General features: G+C 43.3%; 1 protein-coding gene across 2 annotated transcripts in view; it reads left to right on the plus strand.

The window, feature by feature from the left end:
• PRKCB (protein kinase C beta) overlaps nt 1–26,795 on the plus strand; it is a 359,342-nt gene that overhangs the window by 257,121 nt on the left and 75,426 nt on the right. For both annotated transcript variants that reach the window (XM_049789114.1, XM_049789113.1), the window contains exons 8-9: nt 11,878–11,974; nt 19,419–19,565. In XM_049789114.1, the coding sequence (XP_049645071.1) occupies nt 11,878–11,974; nt 19,419–19,565 (244 nt within the window). The remainder of the gene's footprint in view (nt 1–11,877; nt 11,975–19,418; nt 19,566–26,795) is intronic.

Consider the following 26,795-nt stretch of genomic DNA (forward strand, 5'->3'; position numbering starts at 1 on the left):
CACTCAGTACCCTGTTTCCCCAAATCTGCCTCCTTTAAGGGAATAAGATAGAAAATGCTCCCTGCCTAGCAGTATATGAGATTGCTGCTACCATTCTCCTGTCCTACTGGTCCCAGTGCCCCTTCCTCTGGGATGCAGAATTTCAGGCGTTGAGAAGCCTTGGACTAGAGAGGCCATGGGACATTGAAGCTTCCAGCAAATATGGAATTGACAGCTGCTCCACTAAGCAGAAGCTGCAAGCTAGGAAGATAGGACAGCAGAGAGGGTATTTGCCTTGCAGATAGCTCACTTGGGTTTGATCCCCAGCATATCTATCATATAGCCTCACAAGCATGGTCAGGATTCCTGAGTTTGGAGTCAGAAGTAAGCCCTAAGCATCACCAAGTGGGCCCCCCAAATAAATAAAAAAAATAAATGAATGAATGAATGAATGAATGAATGAATAAATAAATAAATAAAAGTAGCAGTTGTATTTCTAATCACTTCCTTTGAGGGCTTTTTCAGTTTCTGGGAAAGGTAATCAGGGCCCGAGAGAGAGGATGAGGCTAAGGTGCCAAACATAATCCTTGCATATACATGACTCCTTTCAAATTGTATGTGAGTGTGTGCAACACACACACACACACACATACACACACACACGCACACACACACACACTCACAGAGTCCCTTTAGGAGTGATCCCTGAGCACTTGGAATAAACCCCAAACAAACAAGAGAAGCAGAATGCAGCAGGTAAACAAGAAAGATTGTGTGCCATCCTGGCTACCCTTTGCATACTGTACCTCTTCTTTTTTGTTTTGTTTTATTTATTTTGGGAGGAGGGGTCACACCCAGCAGTACTCAAGGTTTACTGCTAGCTGTGCACTCAGGAATCACCCTTGCCATATTAAGGACACCTATGGGATGCCAAGGATTGATCCTGAGTAGGCTGCATGCAAGACAAACACCTTACCTGCTATATTATGGCTTCAGCCTACTGTACCCCTTCTATGAATCACCACCACATTTCTCAGAGGCTTCTATCCCAGCACACACAGTGTCAGTCTCCACTGGGTCTTAGGGATCCCCAGTATCAGACAGGCCTTTCCTCTTGCCCTTGACTTCTTAAGGAAGAAAAACACCTTTAAAGGTTTTGCCAATCGTTCATTGTGACAACAGGAGGAGGGAGGTGAAGGTGGAGACCAATGCTGAACATGAATAAAAACAAACACAGGCTCAGTGTGTCCCACATGTGTCCCACATGTGTCAGTGTGTCACTGACACTACGATCTGGGATTCCAGGGCCACCAGCAGCGTTCACCTCAACCAGAATTCATATGTGCACTAACCACCCCCCAGGCATGTGGTTCCCTTGAATTTGAGCATCAGCTTCTTAAATAGATGTGACCCTCACCTGAACTGTCCAAGTCCCTAACCTAGCCTGGGTGTGAGCCCCAGACATGGCTGATACCTCCCTGGTTCTAAGGGTATAGAATCATGGGTATTTTCTATTGGGGATGCTTTTAGTTTGTTCAGTTAACCAGCTGTCTTCAGTGCTATGGTGGCTCAATTTGCATGAATTATATGGTTTTAATTCTTGCAAATTGAAATATTTGACATCATCTGTGAATACCGAGTTATTTTTTCTTCCCTGAAATGGAAGTGACTGGCCAAAGGAGTTTGGGGGACTTTGCTAAGGTTCTCTGACTTCTCTGGGGCTCCAATCCTAGACATCTCAATTCTTGGTTCAATAATTCATTTTTAATGAGTATTTTTAATAATTTCTATTGTGACTAATGTGAATTACAAGTTTTTCACAGTTATATTAAGGTACATAGTGACAGTGATTAGGGCCATTCCTACCATCAGTGTTGTCCTCCCTCCACCTCTCTTCCGAGCATGCATCATGTACCACCCCTTTTGCCCCTGGACTGCTAGTGTAACAGGTCCCCTTGGTGTATAGGTTGTTGTAGATTGGGTTATCTTGATTCTGTTGTCATTGACTTTGGATTTAGTGTTTAGGCCTGATCATTTTTTAATTTCCACTCAATGTTCATGCTGTTTGCTCCTGGTATCATCTACCTTTTTCCCCCTCAATTTATGAGGCACAAGATGATTCAAATTTTGTGGTTATGTTTGGAAAAAAAAGCTGGGAGGAGCCCATCTAGAAGCTATAGATTTAAAAGAAGGAAAAAAAAAAAGCGACCACAAAAAACACAGCAGCAGCTAAAAACAACAGCAAAACAACAACACCAAGAAATAAAAAAGGAAGAAAAAGAAAAAAAAAAAAGGAAGGGAGGCTGATGTGGCAAGGTTTTGCTTTGTTTTGGTTTTGGATTTTTTGTTTTTGTTTTTGTTTTTTTGCATAGGCACAATAAGTATTGGGGAAATTAGAAAGGAATTCCCTTGGCCTAGGAGATACAGGGTTCTTTAGTCTTGAAACATACTGTCATGGGAACAACTACAGACTCGGACATATTCATTTTTGAACCCCAAGGTCTTCTTATGATGCCAGGAAACATTCTGCTCAGTGTGGCTGTCAAAATAAGTCTTCTTTATTTAGAGATTCTTGTATTTCCACAGGTCATAGGACGAAGTCTAGGATAGAGTTTTTATTTATGGGTCCAGAAGTTCTGCTCTCTCATGGTTGTTGTAGTCATTCTTCTGTAATTTTTGGTCTTGGTTTTTGCACAGATCCTAGGATGGAGCCTAGAATAGAGTCTTTCCTTATGTTTCCAGAAAATCTGGACAGTTGCAGTTGTCATAGTAAGACCTCTGGAATTAGAGATCTTGGTTTTTGCTCAAATCCTAGGCAGAAGCCTAAGCTAGGGTCTTTCTTTTTGGTCCCAGGACAATTTCTGCTCAGTCGCAGTTGTTAAAGTCAGTCATCTGAGATTAGTGATCTCGGTTGTTGCAAAGATCAAAGGATGTAGTGTCCTGATTTCATCTTACCAGTAGGCAATGAGGTCGAGCAACCTACTCTTAGATCAGGTTGTTGTTGTTTCCTCTTGGTCCAATAATTATTTTGTTTGGCTGTTGGTTTTTGTTTGTTTGTTTGTTTTGAGCAACACTGGTGGTATTCAGGGTTTACTCCTGGCTCTCTGGGGACCATATGTGGTGCTGGGAGCAAAGCTTGTTCAGATACATGCAAGACAAATACCTTTTCCCTGTACTATCTATCTCACCACAGGAGTTCTTTCAAATTCTCTGATTTTGGCAAAGTCTCATAACCCTTGTGGAGACTCATTGGCCCCTTCTGGAAGGGGAACCAACTCTTCTAGCTTCTGGGCTGTGCTCTTATTTCAGACCCAGAAGCAGGATAGTTCTGGAGGTTCCAGCCTCCAGCATACCCCTTGCTTCTGCTTCTGCCTCCAACCTTGGTCTCTGCTCATCTTTGTTTCTTAGTTTACCATTTTCTACTTGTCTTTCCTTTCTCATCCTGTCCAAAGGTGCATAGAATGAAGTTTTGTTTTAGTTTGGGTGCCACACTTGACCATGCTCAGGCCACATCTGACTCCTGGCTTTGCACTCAGGTATTACTTCTGGCTGTGCTTTGGGATCCTTATGGGATGCCAGGATTGAACCCGGACCAGAAAGGGACATGCCGCTCCATATTGAGTTAATTTTTGCTATAGGGAAGTTGGTATTTGAGGGTTTGGTGATTCTTGGCCAGTTGGGCCAGAGGGTTATGATGTTGTTTGGGCCACCTCAGCAATGCTCAGAGGCATGTAGAGGGGGCCAGCCAGTTGCAGGTGTCCCAATTCCTGATTGAAATGAATTCACCTCAGCTCCTGTTTGTTGGTTTTCCCTGTAGAATGAGCTCTGGGTTGTGCCTGTGGAGTCCATGTTTCCGCAGGTTGTCTCTAGGAGTGTCTCTGAGTTTTGGTACTTGTCTTGCTCTGGCTCCTTTACTGTCCTTTCCACTGGTCCTATGGCCACTCTCTCTCTCCCTGAACTGGGACTTGTTATGTTTACATGGTGGTTGCTTTGCTGAGGTTTGTGGTATTTTTATTTTTTAAATTTCCTTTCTGTCCTGCTTTATTGAGCTCATTTTTGAACTTCCAGTGCTTGCTTTCTGTTCACCCTTTTATTATCAATGCTGAATGATGGCAGTGGTGCTCTTTTATCAGAAAACAGAACCTGGGCATTTTCCTTTCTATTTTATTTTAATTTTTTTCAATTTCCCTTAGTAGAGATTTGGGCTGGTTCTGTGTTGTGTAAAGGTTTCAATAAAGAGGTAATGTTGAATTCCTTGTAAGAGTGAACTTTTCTGTATTTATTAACTATACTCCTGATAAAGTTAGGGTCTCTAATACTTTCAGATTTTCTTTTTTTTTTTTTATTGGCCTGAGCTGACCTAAACATATAATGCTTGTTATGGTTCTCCCAGGAAAAGGCTGATTTGGAACACTCATTTCTAATGAACTCTGCCTTCTGTGGATAGAGTGTAATGATTGTCCCTATTACCCTTCAAGACTTATTTAAAACTAAATAAAAGACTTATATTCAGATACAAATTGGAATTGGCTATGGATGGATGTGCAGTAGAGCACTTTCCTTTCCTGTGTGAGGCTTATGTTCCAGCTCAGTACTGCAAATCGGAACCAAACATGTGGAATCACACAGAATAGAACCAGACCGACAGAATAGGATCACATAGAACAGAACCAGATGACAGAACAGAACCAAGTAGGCAGAACAGCACAAGACAGACAGAATAAGACCAGACAGACAGAATCAGATAGAAAGACAGAAACAGACAGACTGAAGTAGACAGACAAAACAGAACCAAATATACAGACCCAGACAGGCAGATGGAAGGAGACAGAACAGAACCATAAGCCATATAGATAAGATACATACAGACAGGCAGAAGCAGGCAGACAGAAAAGAACCAAATAGACAGAATGAACTAGACAAACAGAAGCAAACAAAATGGAAACAAAACAGAACCACACAGGCAGAGCAGAACTAGACAGAGAGACAGACAAAGCAGACAGAACAGAACCACACAGAGCACATCCAGACAGGTAGAACAGAACCAGACAGCAGATCCAGACAGACAGAGAGAACCAGACAAACAAGAGCAGACAGAAAACATGGAAACAGAGCAGAACCAGACAGAGCAGAACCAGACAGACAGAGCAGAGCAGACAAATAGACCAAACAGAACCCTACAGAGCATATCCAGACAGGTAGAACAGAACCAAATAGAATAGAATCAGACAGAGCAAATCCAGACAGACAGAAGAGAAGCAAATAGACAGAACTGAGCCAGACAGAACAGAACCACACAGACAGAGCTGATAGAGAAGAACCAGAGAGGCAGACAGAGAGGACAGAGAGCTATGTGTGTGTGAGCTCTGCTTGTGCTTGACTCTGACTGCCATGTGGATTCACTCACTCCTTCATTCCTCTGTACACTCAAGTGCTCATTTATGCTTCTGTGACTATGCAAAGCAAGCACCTCCTATCCCTAGGAGATTTGGAACAAACCCGATAATAGTCAGTGGCCTCGTGGAGTTCTCTTTCTTTCAGAACAGCAAGCAAAATTTGAAACATAGACCGACAGTTTTCTTATTGCAGTTCAGTAGTACAACTATGGTGGTGATAACTTTTAGATTTGGATGAATAGTTACTGCACGTGACTGCCACCAAGATCCCAGACAAGGTCCCATCAAGTTCCCACCCTGTCTTTATGTCACCCTTCTCCAGTCCACCACTTCCTTCCTCCCACCCTTCTCCCAGAGTAATCAAAGCATTAGTTCTTGTCTATTCTCTTGTTTCTCTTGTGTCTCACAGATGAGTGAGATCATTCAGTATTTGTTCTTTTCTCGCTGACTTACTTCACTAAACAATATCTTTGGGGCTGTAGCAATAGTACAGTGGGTAGGGCATTTGCCTTGCATGTAGGTTTAATCCCTGGCAACTCATTTGGTCCCCTGGGCACCACCAGGAATGATTGCTGAACACAGAGGCAGGAGTAACTCAAGAGCATTGCTGGGTATGGCCCAAACCAACTAACCAGCCAGCCAACCAACCAAACAAACAAAACCCAAAACATGGTATCTTCTAAGCCCATCTAAATTACAATAAATGCAGGATTTTTTTCCTTCTAGTTTCCTCATGTTCATTGTGTGGAAGGCTGCCACTTCTTTAGGCTTTCATCTGCCCTTGGACATCAGGTTATTTCCATATTCTGGCTGTGGATTAAGCACAGCAGTGAGCTTGGATATGCATACAGTCTTCTACAGGTCTGTTTTTGTACTCCTGGAAAAGATACCAGAAAGTGGCACCACTGGGTTCTATAAAAACTTTAAACTTAATTTTGTAAAAGAACAAAACAAAACTATACATAATGCATTCAGAGACGCTGAACCAGATGCACCCTTAGGGGAGGAAGGTTCTCTTTTCACCACATCTCTGAAAGCCAAAACCAAACAAAACCAGAACAAAAGAAAATCAGGGACAGTCTTGAAAGTCTTGGGCACTGCTGTGGTGAGGTGCAGTAATTAGATGCATCAAAACCATTTGTGCTATCAATAACTTTGTAAATAAAGGTTCTTTTTTTGTTGTTTGTTTTTGGGCCACACCCAGCGTGCTCAGGGGTTACACCTGGCTGTCTGCTCAGAAATAGCTCCTGGCAGGCACGGGGGACCAGATGGGACACCGGGATTCGAATCAACCACCTTTGGTCCTGGATCGGCTGCTTGCAAGGCAAACGCCGCTGTGCTATCTCTCCCGGCCCTAAATAAAAGTTCTTAATGAAACAAATTTTTATAAACCCCATTCATATTAACACTAAATTAACAACAACAACAAAAGGGTTTAGCAGAGAACTCCTGGGGGTGGTGCTGGAGGAGTAAAGGACATGAGAGACTACCAGTCCCTTGCCCCGGGGAAGCTGTGGCAAGTGGGAGGGATGCTGTGGAGTAGCTATGAGGGTGGAGCTGGACTAGAGCTGCCAGGGATGGGGTCAAGGACCAGTAGAAGGAGGGGTGGGTCCTGGCATCTCCCATGGGGATCCTCTAAGGACTCTTCTGCTCAGAGTAAGTTGGGGAGTCAGGAAGACAGCTGTCTTTCTCCCTTTTCAATCTGTGTGCTTTGAGTGTGGAAAGCAGATACCTTTGAATTCTCTCCCTCCTTCCCTCTTGAGTCCTGCTAAAGCTTTTGCTCGAAGGAAAAAACCTGCGACTGGATCTTCAATAAACTGAAGCTGAAGACCCTTCTTCCTGAATCTTCCCAGATCATCTTCCTGAAAATTCCAGAAGATTGTTCCTGAATCTTCCCAGGGGAAATCTTTCCCTGTTTATGCGTTTTATTACCATTAATCCTTTCCTAGTGTTCCTCTTCTGAAAAAAATTCTTTTCTTTCCTCTTCCACTCTTTTTTGGCCTCTTTTCGAATAGAGAACTGTTATCTATCATTAGGTTTTTTTTTAAGCTTTCTTTTGTTCTTACTAAATGGTGTGTTGGTTCTGTTATAAAAATCAAAAATCAAAGCTAATGAGACTTTGTAGGTCAATGTCCTAGGTTCTGATTTCTGTTCTGCCACTCCCGAATTCTGTGTCCAGCTGCAGGCTACTCTGTCTCTGCATTTTCATCTTTTGGTAAAAAGTGACAATTGAGTCTCAGGACTGCTGTGATGTTATGTTAGTTAATATAAGAACAGGGCAGGTTCCTGGTGACTAGTAAGCATTCACTTTTATCATTGTGATCTGGATCAATAGTAGAAAAATGTAAAACGAACAGGAAATAAAAGGGCCTATAGAATTCCACTGACTGGAAGTAATCATTACTGCTGTGTTTATTCTCTTTTTCTCTGATCTGTGTAATAATTATTTTTCTTTCTCTTAATTATGTGTAAGAAACAAAAGTGAAATCTGACACCAAGTTTGGCATCTTGCATTCCCCATCTAAACGTGATGTTCTGAACCTTTCCCCTCTTATTCCCTCAGTTGGGACAACAACAGTTTTAATAGTTTTGAGTTATATCATATCACATCAAACTATTAAAATGATGTTGTATTTAAAATGATAAATGATAATTTGACATAGATCAATGGATTAGACTCCCATAATCAAGTTCTATGGGCTGCCATACTTACCAGGATAAATAATCCTGTCATGAGCATACTTATAGCTAAGCCTTCGTAGATAGCTTTAATTATTTGCTAATAAATTCATAAGCATGGAATCAATGGCTTGGAGAGCATACGTATTATTAAAGTATTTGCCAAAATGATCTTTAATGTTTTTTTTCCAGTAAATTTATATTCTCATCCGTGCTGTGTGAGACTTTTCATTTCACCCACACTTGTCAACATCTGGTATTATAAATTGTAAAGCTTTTGATGAAAAGATTATACATATTTAGTTTCTAATTATACATAGTTACACATACAAAATATACATTATTATGCATAGTTACATATAAAATTATACATATTTAGTCACTGATTATACATAGTTACTGTACATAATATACATGATTACACATAGCTGCATTGCCTAATACACATTATTATATATATTTAGCTACTAATTTCATATCATTATATATTCTTTTATTGTTGCTGTTTTTGGGGCCACACCCGGTGATGCTCAAGGGTTTCTCCTGGCTATGCGCTCAGAAGTCGCTTCTGGCTTGGGGGACCATATAGAATGTCGGGAATTGAACCCAGGTCCATCCTGGGTCAGCTGCATGCGAGGCAAGCACCCTACCACTGCACTATCGCTCCGGCTCCCTTATATATTCTTAATACCCATTATGAATGTTTAGTTCCTGCTGAAAATTTATAGTTATGTTGTCATTTGTATCTATAAGTAACTATCCTGCCTTTTGTCTATCACATTGGTATTGATTTATAAGAACGTTCTATATAAGAAGATGCAATTTCTGATGCAATTTTTGAAGTTTATGTATTTTATTTTTAATTTTTTTAAATTAAATCACCATGATATATAAAATTAAAGAGTTGTTGGTAATTGAATCTCAATTATTCCAATACCCATCCCTTCACAATGTGTTCATTTCCCAGCTTGCCTCTATGGGAGATGTTCTCTCTCTCTCTCTCTCTCTCTCTCTCTCTCTCTCTCTCTCTCTCTCTCTCTCTCTCTCTCTCTCTCTCTCTCTTCCTATTTCCTTTTTTCCTTTTAGGCATCATGGTTTGCAATGTTGTTACTGAAAGTGTATCATGCATATCATTTTAGTTTCTTTCAGTTCCCAGTTCTTGTTCAGAGCAATTATTTCCAATTATTATTGTCATAGCACCTTCTCTGTCCTAACTGCACTTCATTGTTTTTATTGTCTTTGGGTATTCTCATACTGTGGTGTTATATTAATATCCTGCAGATGAGTTTATTGACATCTTTATTACAGTATTCCCCCTTTTATATTGCATATCCATTTGGGAATATGCATTTTCTTACTGATATATATATATATATTTATATATATATATATGGCATTTGACTTAACTCTAATGAATATAAGTATCAAGTCAATTGCCAGGAAATTTCTCTTTTGCCTTCTGATTCACTAATTGTTATTTGAATCCCTTCTTCTGGTATTTACTCTCTCCAGTGGAGTTTTACATATAGTAATTATATTTATTCTGAAAGTTATAGCTCATAATTTCAGATTGCTCCTTTTTCATAGATGCATAGCCTCTTGAATATGAAAACATGAGTTAGTTGTGTTCTAGAATTGTTTATCTTTAAAGGGGTGTGCAGATCAATGAAGAATAACAATTCTTACTTAAAGAAGCATTTTTGGTTTGATTTTGGGGGGGGAACCTCCCAAGTGCTTCTCAGGAGTTCTTGGATCCCCATCAGCAATTCTGTACCAACTGAACAAAGAACAAAATGCCAGGGCTTGAGGATGGGGTGCAGCTAAGTTTGGATATGAAATGTAGAAACATAAAGGCTCAAAAATCATCTCCTCTCCTCTACTGTACAACTCCTCTCCTCTCTTCCATCTCTTCTCTCCCACCTCCTCTTCCCTTGCTTTCTCCTCCCTCCTTCTTCTCCTCCCCACTTTCTCTCCCTCTGTAACCACCATAGCTCTCACTGTGTCTTGGTGTTAGTTTAATTGTTTTTTAACCTTCATTTGCTTTAGTTATTGTAGCCACATCTGAGTGAAACCATCTGGTAATTCTTTCATTCCTTTGCTTATTTCACTAACCATAATTATGGCAAGATCCATCTATTTTCTCCACCAAGACATAATTATATCCTTTTAAGAGATGACAGAGGAGTATTCCCTTGATTAGCTAGACCCCAGCCTCTCTCTCCAGCATCTGTTCATGGGCATTTAGGTCAGTTTAGGGCATTTAGTTCATGTTTTGGCTGTTGTAACTCAAACTGCTGTGAACACGGTGGGTGCAAATATCCTTCTGGATGAGATTTTCATGCCCCTGGTTTTAATGCCTGGCTGGGTCATAGGGTGTTTATAGTTTTAGTTATTTTTATTTTTTATTTATTTTTTACTTACATTTAGGTGATAGGGTTACAAGAGTGTTCAAGTCTCTGGTATTGGGGGCCATAGTACAGCAGGTAGAGCATTTGCCTTGCTTGCAGCCGACCTGGGTTCCATTTCTCACAATGCATGGCCACAGGAGCCCTCAGAGGCAACCCCTGAGCTCAGAGCCAGGAGTAAGACACAGCATTGTGACTAAAAAGCAAAAGCAAACAAAAAACAAGTTTTGGTATTAATGTACCAAGTTACTGTCCATTCCATTGCCAAACTGCCATGACCATCCTCTTCCCCAGACACTTATACTTTTTAAGCAATCTTCACATAGTTCTTGTTTTGTTTTGGGATTTTTTTTTTGGTGGGTTTTTTATTTGGGGAGGGGGCTGACCCTGCTCCTAACTCTGGAATTACTCAGGAATTGTTAAATGACACCCAGCTCCTGGTGGTGCTCAAGGGACTGTATGGGATGCTGGGGTAGGGGGTGGAACATGGCATGGCCACATGCAAGGCAAATGCCCTCTCCACTGTACTATAGCTCCAGCCCCTTCACATTATTTTTGGTAGAGGCTGCACCAGTTTGAATTTTTACCTGAAGATCCTCGAGAAGAGACTTATTTCAGGTGTAGAGAGCAATTGAAGCACAGAGTCTGCCCATGTGGCTGTTAGCAAGGGAGGCAAATGTCGCACTGAGCCTGGTTCCAGCACCATGGCACCTGCTCTACTGCCCACACGTTGTCTCTGGGGTTTGAGCAGGGAACCTTTTAAAAGACATCTTTTTTTGTTTGTTTGTTTTGGGGGATACACCCAGCTGTGCTCAGGGCTCATTCCTGGTTCTTCTCCTGCTTAGGGATCACTCCTGGTGATTGCTCAGGGCACTCTATGCAGTGCCAGGGACTGAACCAGAATCTGCTGCAGGCAAGGCAAGTGCCTTCCTGTCCTATGGCTCTGACTTCCTGGGGAGATCTCTGAAGAAAACAGCCACATAGTGGGATTGAGTCCACAATCTTCCATGTGCCCATATGATGATGGGCACAGAGCAGACAGTGGAAATGAAAAGCAATCGTGGCAGAAAGAGGCTCATAGTGGAATCTCCTCATGACCCTTTTCTGATAGTAAAGCACCAAGTAGACAGAGATCAGTAGAAACTAAGAGAAACACTCCAGAAAGTCAAAAGTCTGAAACAAGAGAATGTGACAGGCGATCAGTCCAGAATGAACCAGTGTTTCTGGCATCTAGGGAACAGTCATAAAAGCATGTAGTATGCCTGGCTACAGACACAGGCACACCGTACCCCAAAACAAAGCATCCCCCGTGACCAGTTTTGTAGATGCAAAGTGTTTTTGTGTTTCCCTGCACCTCTCCTGGGCCCAAAACCATGCTGTGCAGTCCTAGACTCAGCCATGCTCTCACGTCTCCCCAGGTTCAAGCTGCTGAGCCAGGAGGAAGGAGAGTATTTCAATGTGCCTGTGCCACCCGAAGGAGGGGAAGGCAATGAGGAGCTGCGGCAGAAATTCGAGGTGAGACACCCGCCTGAGCTTTGTCTTTTCTGCTTCTCCAGGAAATCCTCTATGTTGGACTCTGGGCACTATTTTTTTCATGTTTCTGCCAAGACCTAGGATGGCTGTTCCTATTGCACTATTGTTCCAGAAACTTCTGCTTATTCTACAGGAACCCCGTGAAAGGTCATCACCTCATGCAACAATGTCCTTATTCATACCTAGAACTTTCCTGGAGAGTGTGTTCAAGTGGTCACTGCCAGGGCACTTGGTTGGGGGCAGGAACTGGGATGAAGGACATGGAAGGGGAGTGATAGTTTTAGTTTTGTGAGTTTTATTTTTTATTTTTGGATTTTGGGGGTCATACCTGGCAGTTGTCAGGGGTTCTTCCTGGCTCTGCACTCAGTAATCACTCCTGTTGGTACTCAGGGGATCTAATCCAAGTTGGCTTGCAAAGTAAGAACCCTCTTCTGGCCCCTTGTGTGATTTAAAAATTTGTATTGAGTGGCCAGAGTGATAGTACAGCAGGTAAAGCATTTTCCTTGCATGAGGCCTACCTGGGTTCAATCCCAACATTCTTTATGGTCCCCTGAACCTGCCAGGAGTAATTTCTGAGCCCAGAGTCAGAAATAACCCCTGACTGTCATGTCAAAAACAAAACAAATATATACATATACATAAAACATATGTATTGAATCAATAAAACATACAAAGTTATAAAATTGTTCATAATTAAGTTTCAGTAGCACAATGTTTTAGCATATCAGTTCACCAACATCCCCAGTTTCCCTCCTTGCCTCCAGCCTACCTCTATAGCAGATACTTTTCTTCCTTTCTTTTATACACTATGGTTTGCAATACTGTTACTGAAGGGGTCTCATGCATATCACTTTATTTCCTTTCAGCACCCAATTCTGGTCCAGAGTGATCACTTTCCCCTGTTACTGTCATGGTGATCCCTTCTCTCCCTAACCTCTCTTCCTGTATTGTGACAAGCTTTCTACTGAGGCCAGTCCTCCTGGCCTTTGTTTCTCTTGTTATTGGGGATTATCCAAGGAGTGATACTTTCAGTGGCAGAGTCAGGCAGACTGACTGAGTGGTGGAATCTGGATTCATCCCTCTGGACAAAGGGAGCCAAAAGCTTCAGCCAAAAGCTAAAATTCCCTCAAGGATAGGAACATTCCAGAGAAGGTGCTCTTGGATCTGACCTTGGGCTCACTGCTTTGACCTTCAATAAATTACTTCTCCTTGGGGGGAGACACACACAAAAAAAAAACCCACTTTGGGCTTTCTGAGAATGGCAACTGTGTAGGACTCATCTTGGGCTTTACTAAGAAAGTGTTTGGGGAAGATGGCTTTTGTGCACTTTCATTATGTGTTATATTGAGTGATTTTAAGTCATTTCAGAAGGGAAAATACATTTTGTTCAAGAAAACTCAATATACAGAGTCTATTGGGAAATCAGTTCTAGAGGATCCATGATGGCCTGTTTACTGGAAAAACAGGTGTAGAATCTAAGAGGAAGCTGGTTGCCATCATTATTCATCAACCACACAGAAATCTTTTTCTTTGAAAATATGACTGAGTAAAGGGGAGAAAAAGGTACTTAAAGAATACACAGAGGGGCATGTAACACCTGAGAGGACAGAGTCCTTACTGAAATGGCAAAAAGTGCAAAGAAAAAAATGTGTGGTTGGCATGATATCACAGCAGGTAGAACATTTGCCTTGCATGATGCCAACCTAGGTTTCATACCCAACACCCCATATGGTCCCTCAAGCCTGCCAGGAGTCATTTCTGAGTGCAGAGCCAGGAGTAACCAACCCTTAAGCATCACTAAGTGTGCCAACCTCCAAAAAAAAGTGGGGGGAATGTTCTATTCAGACACAGGCAGACATGCAAAGGCCTTGAAGTGGAGCAGTAGAAAGCTATGATGTAAGTAGAAGTAAAACCCAGTATGGGCAGCAGGGAGGAAGCTAAAGGCAAATTCAAAGCACAGGAGGGAAAGTAGGTAGGATTTAGAGCAGAAGACCCATAATGAACTGTGCAAGGATATGGTCATTTCTCCCAAGAGCTAGGTGAATTTTCCCTTCAGCCAGACACATGGTACTTGAAGGGTATTGACTTGTGACACCTCTGCATCACCTCAAAGCCTGGATTGTGGTGACAGCCATTCCCCAGTGGTATAAGCCTACTTAGAAAGTTGTGGAACATTGGGGCCGGAGAGATAGCATGGAGGTAAGGCGTTTGCCTTTCATGCAGGAGGTCATCGGTTCGAATCCCGGCGCCCCATATGGTCCCCTGTGCCTGCCAGGAGCAATTTCTGAGCCTGGAGCCAGGAATAACCCCTGAGCACTGCCAGGTGTGACCCAAAAACCAAAAAAAAAAAAAAGAAAGTTGTGGAACACACACTCTCAGTATTCTCCAGTAAGTTGGACCACAGAGAGTTGCCCCCACAGAACCAGCATTAAAAGGCAGAAGTGGTAGGACTTGTGGGGGCCTAGACCTGGACTCTGGTGAACAGGACCAGAAGTCCAACCTTCCAAAGAAATCTTTCCAGCTCTTCCCTCAACTTCCTTATGAAGTTGTGTCCCTCAGCTATATTGTTGCAAATATGCTGCTGTTCGAAAGACATATCCTTGCTGACAACGAGTTTCAGTTTGGCCAAATAACTGTCTTGATCCTGGGACAACTGCGATGACATTTCATAATCCCAAAGAACCTGCATAGAGTCTCTGTCCGGGCCAGTTGGTGGCTTGAAGCATAGTAACTGTTTTATCTTCAGGCAACAAAATATGTCTCTTTATTTCTAGCAAGAGCCTGCAAATGCTTGTTGATGCTTGAATTTTAACCGCGCCATACCCTAGTTGTTGATTAAAAATAAGAAAGAAAATATTTCCAACAGATCAAAAATTGTTCTCAGACACAGAGAAGTTTCAGTTGACCTTGAGCGTGAGAAATGTAATCCCAGCGCGATAACCAATTAGCGCCTAGAATGACTCAGAAATTACTTTCAAGCCTCTTATCTGGAGAATTCTGAGTGACGGGAAAATTGAGCTGCTCGAATCGAGGTAATAGAATTTCACGGTAGGATGAACTTGGTGCCGTTGCTACATGTGGTATATTTCGGCGCATCAGTATTGGCTTTAATTGGACCATGACCAGAGTTCGGGGAGTGGGGGCCTCATTGGACCAGTGAACTTGCCCATGGGCTTGGGATGGAAAGACCCCATTTGGGATGGGACAGAATTTACAATTCCATCTGGACACCACTTGGAGTGCCAAAAAAATCCAACTCTCTTGGAATTTTTCTTTTTCTTTTTTGGGTCACACCTGGCAGTGCTCTGGAGTTACTCCTTGCTCTGTGCTCAGAAATTGCTCCCAGCAGGCTGGGGGTGGGGAACCATATGGGATGCTAAGGATCAAACTGAGTTGGTTCCAGGTTGGCTGCGTGCAAGGCGAACAGCCTTCCCTCTGTGCTATCGCTCCGGCCTTTCTTGGAATTTTTCTTAATATAATAAAAATGCCCACTATGCACCATGTAGGACTTAGAAGCATTGACCCCTTTCATTCAACCCCCCCTTAATGGTGAAGACTCTTCCACCCATTGTTCATCAGTGGATGAAGAAAGGAAGGTCCACAGAGAGAGGCTGAATAAATCCCTACTATTCCCTTGTCCTGCTGTGAGTTTCTCTAGAAATAGATTCCACAGGATTCAAGTTGCAAATAGTTTCTTGACAGACTTTAAAGATTCAGAATCAGGCAGTTTGCTCTGGAGGTGGTCCCCAGAAAGGACTTCAAATGGGTGTGAAATTGTGTGGAAAAAAAGAAAGGGGGGGAGAATGTAGATCAAGCAAGGGGACACTTTGTGCCGTAGGGTGCAGTCCTATTGGAGAACTGGGGTGGGGGGTGGGAGCTGAATGTGTGCCTTGGGGTTTCCCAATCTAGGCGCAGGAAATAGAAGATAGAACAGTCTCCCCAGCTCCTCTTTTATTCCATGCTTCCAGAGACTGTGTTCACCAGCCCTTTCAACATCTGGCTGCATATTTGTATCAGAACGGAGCCTCAGGCCAAGTCACTGGGTTGGGAGTGGGGCACAGTTACAGCCTCAGATACACCTGGATATCGTGGCAATGCCCACAAGCTGCATCTGTTCAGGTGATTCTGGAGCCAGGCAGCTGGGTTTGAGTGCCAGCTCTCTCTGCCCCTCCTTTGTGGAGGAGATAGAGGCCCCCCCTCCCTCCCTCTCCCTCCCTCCCTCCCATCTTTCCTCCTTCCCTCCCCACTCTCTCCTAGCTTTAGACTTCCCCTGCAAACTGAGAGCATGATAACCCTGTAAGCATCTCAGATTAGGCGAGGGTTGAGTAAGATGGAATGTTGGCCGATGTCTAGCACATCAGACCCTTCAAGTGTCGGTACCTGCCATTATCCTGATCACAATCAGCTCCCCTAGGAAATGAATCAAGCCCAGTATGACTCCCATGTCACATTTGGAAGGGCTGCAGTGTGTCTCAGGGTGACCCTGAGCCTCCTGAGGTCTGTGACTGCATTGTGGGTGGCTGGGAGAAGATTTAGGTGGAGTTCAATGGTTGGATGGAGTTTGTCCAGGCATCCGCCATTAGAGAGGGAGTCTGAATATGACCCTGGGGATTGCTGGGAGAAGAAGCCAGTTGTGGGGTCATCTAGATGGAGTCTGGCTGCTCCCAAAGTCCAGTCTCTCTGCTTCCTCTCTGGGTGCTGTATTCTGTGGCTCTACAGTCCCAGTTGCCTTTAGTATTTGCTAATGCTAAAAGGCACGTTCAAGTCAGAAAACAAAGAATCCCCAGCATCCTCCTCAGAAAATAGTTGCTCTCTGCCACTGGCTCACAGGACCCTGCAGCTTTTAGAGGCACTCTGGATGGCTCTTGTCCACCAAAGGCTCCTCATGTTGGGGTGCCCCAACATTTTCAAGAGTACTGAAGGTCAGGAAGGGTAATGAAGCCTTCTGTCAGGGTGGAGTGGGGACTGTGGCAGGTGAGAATATCTTTGTCACTTAAAGGCTAGAGTTTCCTCTGATGGGCACTGCACTGGGCCCCAGGAAAATGCAGAGTGAAAGAGACCCAGTTCTTGTCCTCCTATAGCATATGTTTTCATGGGCAGAGGGAGGCAGGAAATTCAGAAGCAAGGAATTATTAGTTTGTGAGGCAGGAAGAGGAAGCTAGGGGCTAAGTTGTTTCATGACATGCTTTTTTTTTTCCACAGAAATTTACTATAATTTACAATGTATTTCATAGTTGAATTTTAGACATACAGTGTTCCAGTAACAATCCCATCACCAGTGTCTACTTTCCTCCACCAGTGTTCTAGGTTCCTTCTCTTACCCTCCCCGCTTCCAGCCTGCTATCTTGAAAAGCACTTCTTTCCTGTTTGTTAACATTTGGTTATCATTATTTCAGTGTTGTTGACTCTGTGGACTGTATATTTAGCTCTGTTCTTTCTTAACACCACCAAATGCACCCGAATGCCCTGAACCCCTGGGCCCTGTGAAGCTCCAAAACATTCAAGACTGTGTTTATTTGCTTCTAAACAGTAGCCCTTGGCTGGTCTTTGTCACTTTTTATACTTGGGGAATGCACTGCCACAGTCCACCCAGGGCCTTGCCTCATTCTTCAGATCCTTAATGCTGCAGGCAAGGTGGCTGATGTTTTTTGAGAACTCTTCAGTGAAGGATTTATTGTTGCCATAGTTCTGGTGATCTGGGTCTTGTTTCTCGGAATCTTTGGCTTCTCCCAAAACATCACTGAGAGCTTCAATATACTCAGTGGCACCTTTAAGGATATCAACTTTGCTAGGCTTCCTGCTTTGGGGAAGAAAGAGCACAAGTGCCTTCAGTTTGGCAAAACTTCGGTTGAGATTTTTTTTTTTGGTTGAGATTTTTTTTGGGGGGGGTCACACCCGGCAGTACTCATGGGTTACTCCTGGCTCTATGCTCAGAAATCGCTCCTGGCAGGCTCGGGGGACCATATGGGGTGCCAGGATTTGAACCACCATCCTTCTGCATCTAAGGCAAACATCTTACCGCTGTGCTATCTCTCTGGCCCCTCAGTTGGGATTTTTTTATCTGCTCGCGTTCCTTGGCACTAGCCATGTACCGCCACTCGAGCACCAACTGCAGGTCCTCAGTGGACAAGTAGCCACAGGATGACAGCCTCTTGTGGTGGCAGATGGCGGCCAGCTGTGGCAGTGGCCCAAATTGCTCCCACAGCACGTCATGACATATTCTGAGAAGAGAGTGCCAGTCCTTAGGGACAACACATACAAAGGCCCTGGGGGCAGGAACTGGTTCAATGATTTTCAAGAACAAAAAGACCAGAGTGGACATAACAAGAAAGGGATAGTATCAGAGGGAGGTCATGGGGAGGGGACACATATAGCATGTGCCATGGGCTTTTTTCTCTGAACAACACAAGAGAGGGGCTGCATAGAGGAAATCCAAGGTACAGTCTTGCTTAGAGTCACACAGCTTGTCAGGCTGGTCACTGTGAGCACTATTTTCTTGCTCCTCAAAACAAATTTCATAGCACCATCCTGCCAGCTGGTGAGTGCAAAGCTGGGCCCCTGATCTCTTCATTTCAGACCTTTGCTGCCCTCAGGGGATATACTAGCAGCCAGAAGCACCTTCTCTCGCCCCTCATGACAGACATACTGATACCCCACACACACATACACACACCACACTCCATTTATCTAGACAGACCCACTGCTGGAAATGGTACCAGCAGTGTCAGGGAAACCCCTGGCAGAAGTTCTAGTCTTTTGGAGAGCTGGGTTTTGGGGAGAAAAACCAGCCAAAGGACTGTGGCCATCTAGTATCCATGGGGAGGAAGCACAGGAGGCAAGCAAATAGGAATTCACTCACACAGTCAGTTCAGGTGGACTTCCCTGAGGGGGTGGAATAAATGGAATGACCTACTTGGCATTGAGGTGGAGAACAGCTCAGCCATCAAGGAAGCCAGAGTCTGACCCCTTCAAAAGAGGTGAAAGGGAAATGAAAAGGGATTGCATGGAAGGGAATCCTGAAGTAATCAAGGTTGGAGAATGAGATGGGGCCTGGGTGCAGATAGCCTTGTCCTGAATGTATGCAATAGCTACCCAGGTCTTTGAGTCTGTGCTGACTCTGCTGGTGTGAGGAAGCTTCAGCTGGGATGGGATTCAGGGGAAATGTGGGACTTATTGGGGGGTGGAGGTGGAAAAGAGACTGTGAGTATGGAGATGGAGAAGCAGGTGGATGGATTCTGGAGAGTGTAAGGCGAGGCAAGTAGTTGTTCTAGAGGAGAGGGATCAGTTTGGGAGGAAGGATGCATGGAGGGAGGCACTAAGTGGATCCATGTCGTGCCCTTTTCCCAAGCTATAGAGGCCACCACTGAGTTTTGTGCCTGGAGCTGCCTCCCCACTAATGTTCTGCCCTATGTGCTTCCCCCTCCAGAGGGCCAAGATTGCCCAGGGGTCCAAGACCCCTGAAGAGAAAACAACGAACACCATCTCCAAATTTGAGAACAATGGTAACAGGGACCGGATGAAACTGACCGACTTCAACTTCCTGATGGTGCTGGGCAAAGGAAGCTTCGGCAAGGTAGGGCTGGTGGTCGGTGGGGCAGCTCCTGCCAGGCTGAGACTCACTGCCTCCATGATGCTTATTGTCCAGCGAGGTTAAAGACAAGAAGTGGTTGATCGATCCTGCTAAGAAATGAATAAATACAGGGAAGAAGAGGCTGGACCTCTGGATCACTCCCAAATCAAGAAGGGACTGTCTGGAGCCTGAACTGGCTGTGCATTCCCAGAGCCTAGATAGAGAGCAGGTGCAAAGGTCCTGGGGCAGAGCAGAGGCTGACACATCTGAGATGCCACAGCACATGCTATGGGTCTTCTGGAGAGGTGATGGGATGTGAGACAGCAGTGCCGAGTGGGGCTTGAGATCTGTGCCAAGGAATTGGGATTCTTGCCCCATCACAGTGGGAAGCCATTGCCAAATCTAACGGTGAGATATGACAGGATGAGACTTTCATCTAGAAAGAGTGACAATAGCCCTCACAGAGTCTGCTCCTCAGGGTTCTGAGATCAAGCTGATGTTTTTATAACTACCAGGAGAACCCATTGTGTTGTAGTTAAGAAGCTGTGAGACATATTCCCAACTTTTATTCAGCCTGTTTTGAGCTTTGGAATCCCTTTGTGGGGATTCAAATGTGCCTTGAGTTAACCTCAGGCCATGAACTCAGGAGTGTAAAAAGTATAGAAAGGTTTGTCCCATCTTTGTAGCTGATACCAAGAATCCAGGCAGCCACCCTTGATTCCTCCTGGCCTGTTACAGATAGTCCATGGGTGAGGCCAATGGTGTTCTCCAGCATCTGGTGGCATTTGCTCACCTCTCCCTGCCTTCACTCACATAACTCTGATCAGAAACTTTTTATGTATAGAGAGAAGAAAAAGGCATATAGTATTGATGAAGGTAGAGGGAAAGTTTCCAGATAGACAGAGATAGGGATAGGAGAGGTAGAAATATGGATGAACAAAGGAGAAGAAGATGGAGCTGGAGAGAAACTTATATCCTATCAAGCTTCTACTAATGCCAGTTCTAACCAGGTTCCCTGATTTCACACTGGTTCAGATTATCAAAATACATTTCATTTTGCTGCCACAAGCACTTTTTAAAATTGGGTTGGAGCATTTATGGGGCTACAGTGATAGCACAGTGGGTAGCACAGTTGTCCTTGCATATGGTCAACCTGATTTTTGATCTCCTGTATCTCATATGATCCCCTGAGCCTGTCAGGAGTAATTTCTGAGAGCAGAAACAGGAGCAACCCTTGGGTGCCACCATATGTGTCTCAAAAACAAACAAACCAAAAAAATAGTACAGTATGTAGGGCATTTGCTTTGCTCATGGTTGACCCGAAATGGCTCCCTGGCATTCCAAATGGTCTCCTGAGCTCACCAGGAGTGATCTCTCAGCTCAGAATCATGAGTAAGCCTTGCACACCGTCAAGTGTGACCCCAAAGCAAAACAAAGCAAAAAAAAAAAAAAACTGACATAAAGGAGTCAGAGCAATAGCACAGCAGGGAGAGTGGTTACCTTGCATGCAGTTAGCTCAGGTTTGATCCTTGGCACCATTTAGGATCCCCTGAGTAGCACCAGGAATGATTCCTGACTGCAGAGTCAGGAGGAAATCTTGAGCACCACCAAGTGTGGCCCAAAAACCCAAAACAAAAGAAAAGGCTGAGGTGGTTGGGAAATTGCACAAAAAAAAAAGTGAAATCCTAAGTTTTAATAAGCAGTGTCGTCAAAAGGATTATAATTAAAGTGCTATTCAAAGGACAAACACTGTAGTCTTATTCCTAAATCAATCTCATCCTCTCCCTCCTCTCTGCCGCTGTCCTTGGCAGGCAAATCCTGTGCTCACTTTAACTATATCTTTCCTGGTCTATTTCAACAGGACTAAGTATGCCTCTTTATTCTTGTCCTTGTTAACTCAAACGTGAGCCCTCTCCACACAGAGTTCTGCCCCCTTTGGATTCACTTAGATCTGCTGATATTTCTGCATATTGATGCAAGAGGCTTTGATTGATGAGGCAAAGTTCCAGAGAGCCTTGGGGAAAGATTGGGATTAAGGGGTGAGAGAGTGGCAGAATGGGTCACTGGGGAGCTGTGAGGAAATTAGAGGAACAATATCACATGTTTCTGTGGAAACTGTTAAATAATGGAGAGTTCGGTTTCAGGCACCAAATAAATCACAGATGAAAACACTCCCCGTTCTATGAAAACAAACACAAGATCCAAAATTCTCTGATCCCTGAGAACATATAGAAATGTTCTGCAGTTCTAGTCTTGTCAATCATGCTTTGAAGTGATCATGGTTTTGCATCTGAATGTTTGAAGTGATCATGCTTTTAGACCTGAATGCCTACATATAACATTTTACAACACACAGCGTTTTACAGCAGGGTAGGACTATAGATCAACTCCCTTAGTCAGAAGCACAAATGGCAGTAACTATTCCCCTTCCTCCCAAAGGCATTTGCTAAGACATGAAAAGAAAGCAATAGAAAAGTAAGTGTGAAGGCTATTGGGTTCCAAAACCAAAACCCAAAATAATTTGGGACCAGAGAGATAGTACAAAGCTGAAGGTGTTTGCCTTGTATGCAGCCGACCCTAGTTCAATTCCTGGTGGCCTCCACTAATGTGGCCAAGTCTCACCAGGAGTGATACCTGAGAAGTATCAAAAGTACCTTGTGAGCACAGTTGGGTGTGGCCCAAAAGCAAAACCAGCATTTGGACTTTGTTTTGGAAGATGATGTTTCTGTTACCTTCAGACTCAGGATCCGTCATACAGAGAACAGAAGAGACAAACAGCAGTCAAAAAATAGCCAAGGAAATTTTATTATTTCTGTATGCTGGGATCACCCCTTGTCAGGCAATGACCCCTTCTGAGCTCTCAGGCTCCCTTTTTTGGCCAGTGAAGGGATTTCTACCATTGGTAGTTGACCATTACATCCATAGGTTAACTGTGTTCCTGAACTTTATTGTTCCATTTAGATCTTTTGGGCCTACATCCTTAAGTTTTAGGTCTGTCAGCAATATTGCCAGCACTATTGCAAAGCTAGATTACAGAAGCAGAATAAGCAGTTACTTAGATTCCCTTCTAGCATTTAACAGTTCAAAAATGTCTAGGGTAGGCTCAGGGGCTACTCAGAGAACACTCAGGGCCACTGTGGTGGTGTACTGAGAGCACTGAGGTGTTGAAGATTTGAGTCACACAGGTCAAGTGTGCACTTCAACCCTTTGATCTGTCTCCTCTCCCCCAAAGTTTGCTTTCTTAGATTTTCCTGACTAGGAGAGCATGTACGCCTTGAAATAGATGCCTTCTAGAGCATTCCAGAACATTCCTCTAGAACATTCAGCAAATGTTTCTTTTTCTAGCCTTCATCTTCATTCTCATATATGTTTGGGTTTTTTGAGCTTCCTAGCTTTGCCATCTATGACTCTTACCAGGCATTTTTCACCCCTTTGGTCTCGATGCATAGGCAGGTAGATGAACTGTCCAGATCGATTATTTAAGTGGTCTTCATAAGGCACTAGGGTACTTGTTGAACTATAGAAATGGCACCAATACAGTGTGCCTCTCATTACAAAGTGTATCCCCCAGCCCCGAATTGCTGTCCCAATGAACATGCATGAACAGTTTTATTTGTGCTGATATGACTTTGCTATTTGGAACTTGCTTGTGGAGATAAGTTAGGGCCAAGTCATTCTAAATAGTTGTGCTGCTAGGTTTGAGTGGAAGCGTTCTTATTCTCTCATACTTCTGCCTCTTACCCATGGGAGGTACTATGTTTATGGACATGGATTTAACCCAAGTACTGTGCTCTATTCATACCCAGAAGCTCCAAAGATCTCTGTAAAAGCTTTATTGTAGAGATGATTTATGTTAATAATAATTAAAACTAGCCAGGTTTTCATCATAGAGGAGATAAAGAGACACTTATTATGGTTTCTCCATATTTTGTTTAAAGGAATTAACTCTTGTATGGCAAGGCAGAGAATTCAATGAATGGGTAGGGTGCTTGTCTTGTATGTAGCTGACCTGGGCCTGACCCCTGACACTCTATATCAGAGGTCTCAAACTCAATTTACCTGGGGGCTGCAGGAGGCAAAGTCGGGGTGATCCTTGAGTGCAAAGTCAGTAGTAAGCCTTGAACATTGGGGGTGTGTGACCCAAACAACTAAAACAAAACAAAAAAGATTCCTCTAGGGCAGGGCCACAAAATGTTGTATGGAGGGCTGCAAACGGCCCATGGACCACAAGTTTGAGACCCCTGCCTATATGATTACTCCCCAAGCACTATCAGCATTGATCTCTGAGTGAAGAGCCAAGAGTAAGTCTTCAGTGTTACCAGTGTGGCCCCAAAATAAGGAAGGAAAGAAGGGAGGAATGGAGGAAAGAAAGAATGGAGGAAAGAAAGAATGGAAGAAAGGAGGTAAAGATGGAAGGAAGGAAGGTGGGGAAGGAGGGAGAGAAGTAAAGAAAGATAAGAGAGTACAAGAAAAAGAAAGAGAAGGAAAGAACTCATCTCTTTATCATCATAAAAGAGTTTCATGGCATACTATTAGATAACAATAGAAGCAATTTACAATAAATAAATTTACAATTACAATTACAATAAATAAATTTACAATTTATTTATGATAAGTAAACCAAAAGAAATTCTACCTAGAATGCTTCTCTTTATGTGATATACATAAGATCTCTCCTCTTATTGAACTTCATCTTTAACCTTTTATTAGGGAAAAATTTTAAGTATAGAAAAGTACAGAAATTCATGCAAGCAATATAATATTTACCAATATCTAAACCCCATCAGGAACATTATTAGGCTACAGTGCTTCATTCTAGGTCATGGGAATCCACATGTCCTCTTGACAAGTCCATGTTAGCACATTTCAGAGCAAGGTCAAGGGATTTGCCTGAAACCTTTCAGCAGTTTATCCTGTGGCTGGAATTCTGTGTTTGTTTCTGACAATTCTAAGGCACTTTTGCCTGCCAATTAAGCCACTCATGAATCAGTTGTCTGCACTTTGGAAGCACATCATTTCAAACCCAATAGGTGGGATAAACAGTCATCAAAAACACACACCAGCTCTGGTGTTTGATGGGTGCTGGGAGAACCTGTGGAGGTGGGGCGCAGCTGAAGCCAGCAAAGGTTTCCACATGGGGTGGGAAGATGCTGGAGCTCTGGTGGTAGTGTGGTGCTTACATGAGCTCTGCAAATATGGTGGGGCTCCCTGACCCTCTCAGCCAGGCTTGGTTGGTCTCTATAACTTGAGTGGATTGTTTTATTAATTTGGCAAATTCAAAGGTTTGTAAACACACACAGCTACACACACATGTATAAACACTTTAGAGGCTGGATTTTCACTCATGTTATAGTCTGAGTTGAGTGTTCCTGGCCTCTCCCACTCTCTCCATATGGTGGGTTAAGGGGCCTGGGTTTCTTCTGTCTTATCTGATTCCATTAATCCCTACGGCCTTGTTTTTGTCTATATTCAGGGGGCGGAGGGGGGAAGAGACAACGGAGGAGGCACAAGCTGCTTCTTCAAAGTCTTGGTTTGGAAGTGGCATCCATCAGGCCTGCCCACACTCTGATCCAAGACAAAGTCATGTGTGCATACTGCGGTGCAAGAAGGCTCAGAGCATAACCACAGTGGAGAGTGAGGGTCTCAGCCACGCTCCAACATTTGCTGCTCTGATTGGAGATCTGTTTCTTGGGGACTCAAAAGACCAACAACCTTCCCTTTAGAGCACTTCATTCATAGTGCGCTCCAGATAAATTTTTTTACTTTTCTCTGTGGCATTTCCTTGTGTTCAACTCATGCAACATGCCAGGTGCTACTTTTCCTGAGGCAGATCATAAGCCAAGAATAAATCAGGCAGCAGGAAGTCAGCAACTTTTGAAAGGAAAAAAGTGGGGGGAAAAGATGCAAGCCTTTAGAAATGGGGTAGCTAGGACTGGTAGTGATTGCTTTTGAATATTCCCTCCAAGACTGGTGTGTCAGGGCAGCTGAGATCTAAAATCAAGAGCTGGAAAAAAACAAACCAATAAGGTTCCTCTTGTACTGATTGGCTATACTGGAGTAATGGCCAAGAGATTGATAGCACTCAAGTATCCTTTAAGTTACCCAGGAACTTCTTATATTAAGACACAGTAGGGGTGTTCCACTGTCCAAGGTGCTGAAGCCAACTTCTCTCGCTAAAAATTCAGACTATACAGCAGGGCTAAACATATAGACTAGGATAAGTTTTTCAAATATTAATAATTCATGCACCTGATTGTTTTTCATATATTATATATTTTTGTATATTATTTTCATATATAGTATGATTGTACCATCAATATTTTTCTTCAAATGATCTTAAGTGATATTTCTTCTTTACATAGCAGTTAGCAATAATAGATGGGAAATTACAGTGTTGATATACCAGTCACCTATATATTTTGACATGATTTGGAATAATTTATCTAGAGAAACATAATTTTGTCTTTGTGCCATCAAAGGTACACGTTTTACATTGTTCTACATTGGGCAAAAAAAAATTATGAAGACCTTACCCATCAGCTCCAAAGAGATAGTGTAGGAGATAAGGTGCTTGCCTTGCATACATCAGACCCTGGCTTGATCCCCCAGATCTGCATATAATTCCCTAAGCACTGCCAGGAATAATCCCTGAGCACAGAGCCAGCAGTGTTCCTGAACACTGCTGGGTGTGACCTGAAAATAAGCCAACAGAACTCTTACTCTCACATGACAGTTTGATTCTTCAAAGACCACTTTGTCTTCAAAGAACTTTATCTCTTTTGCTACATTCTAGGGTTGTATCTGGAAGATATAAAATGTCTCAGATCTTCCCTAACTCTCACCCCCACCCCATGACTATGCCCTTTTCTTTTGATAAGGAATATGCTCAACATCTCCTTGATCCTTTTTTAAAAAATGCTTCCTGTTGGGCTGGAGCAAAAACACAGCAATTTGCCTTGCAGTAGTCAACCCTGGCTCGATCCTCTGCCTCCCATATATTTCCCTGAACCTGCCAGGAGTGATTTCTGAGTGCAGGACAGGAGTGACCCCTGAACACTGCTGGGTGTGGCACCAAAACCAAAAATAATTTTAAAAAAAGGTTCCTGTGGTCTTGGTGCTCTTTTCTCCACCTGTTTCTCAATGATTTTCCTAAAAAATTTGGATGCTATTGGCAGAACTGTTTCCCCCACCCAACCCATCACACCATGTCTATCTGCACTATAAATCCTGCTT

This window comes from Suncus etruscus, chromosome 15, assembly GCF_024139225.1.
Source record: "Suncus etruscus isolate mSunEtr1 chromosome 15, mSunEtr1.pri.cur, whole genome shotgun sequence".
Taxonomy (NCBI): Eukaryota; Metazoa; Chordata; class Mammalia; order Eulipotyphla; family Soricidae; genus Suncus; species Suncus etruscus.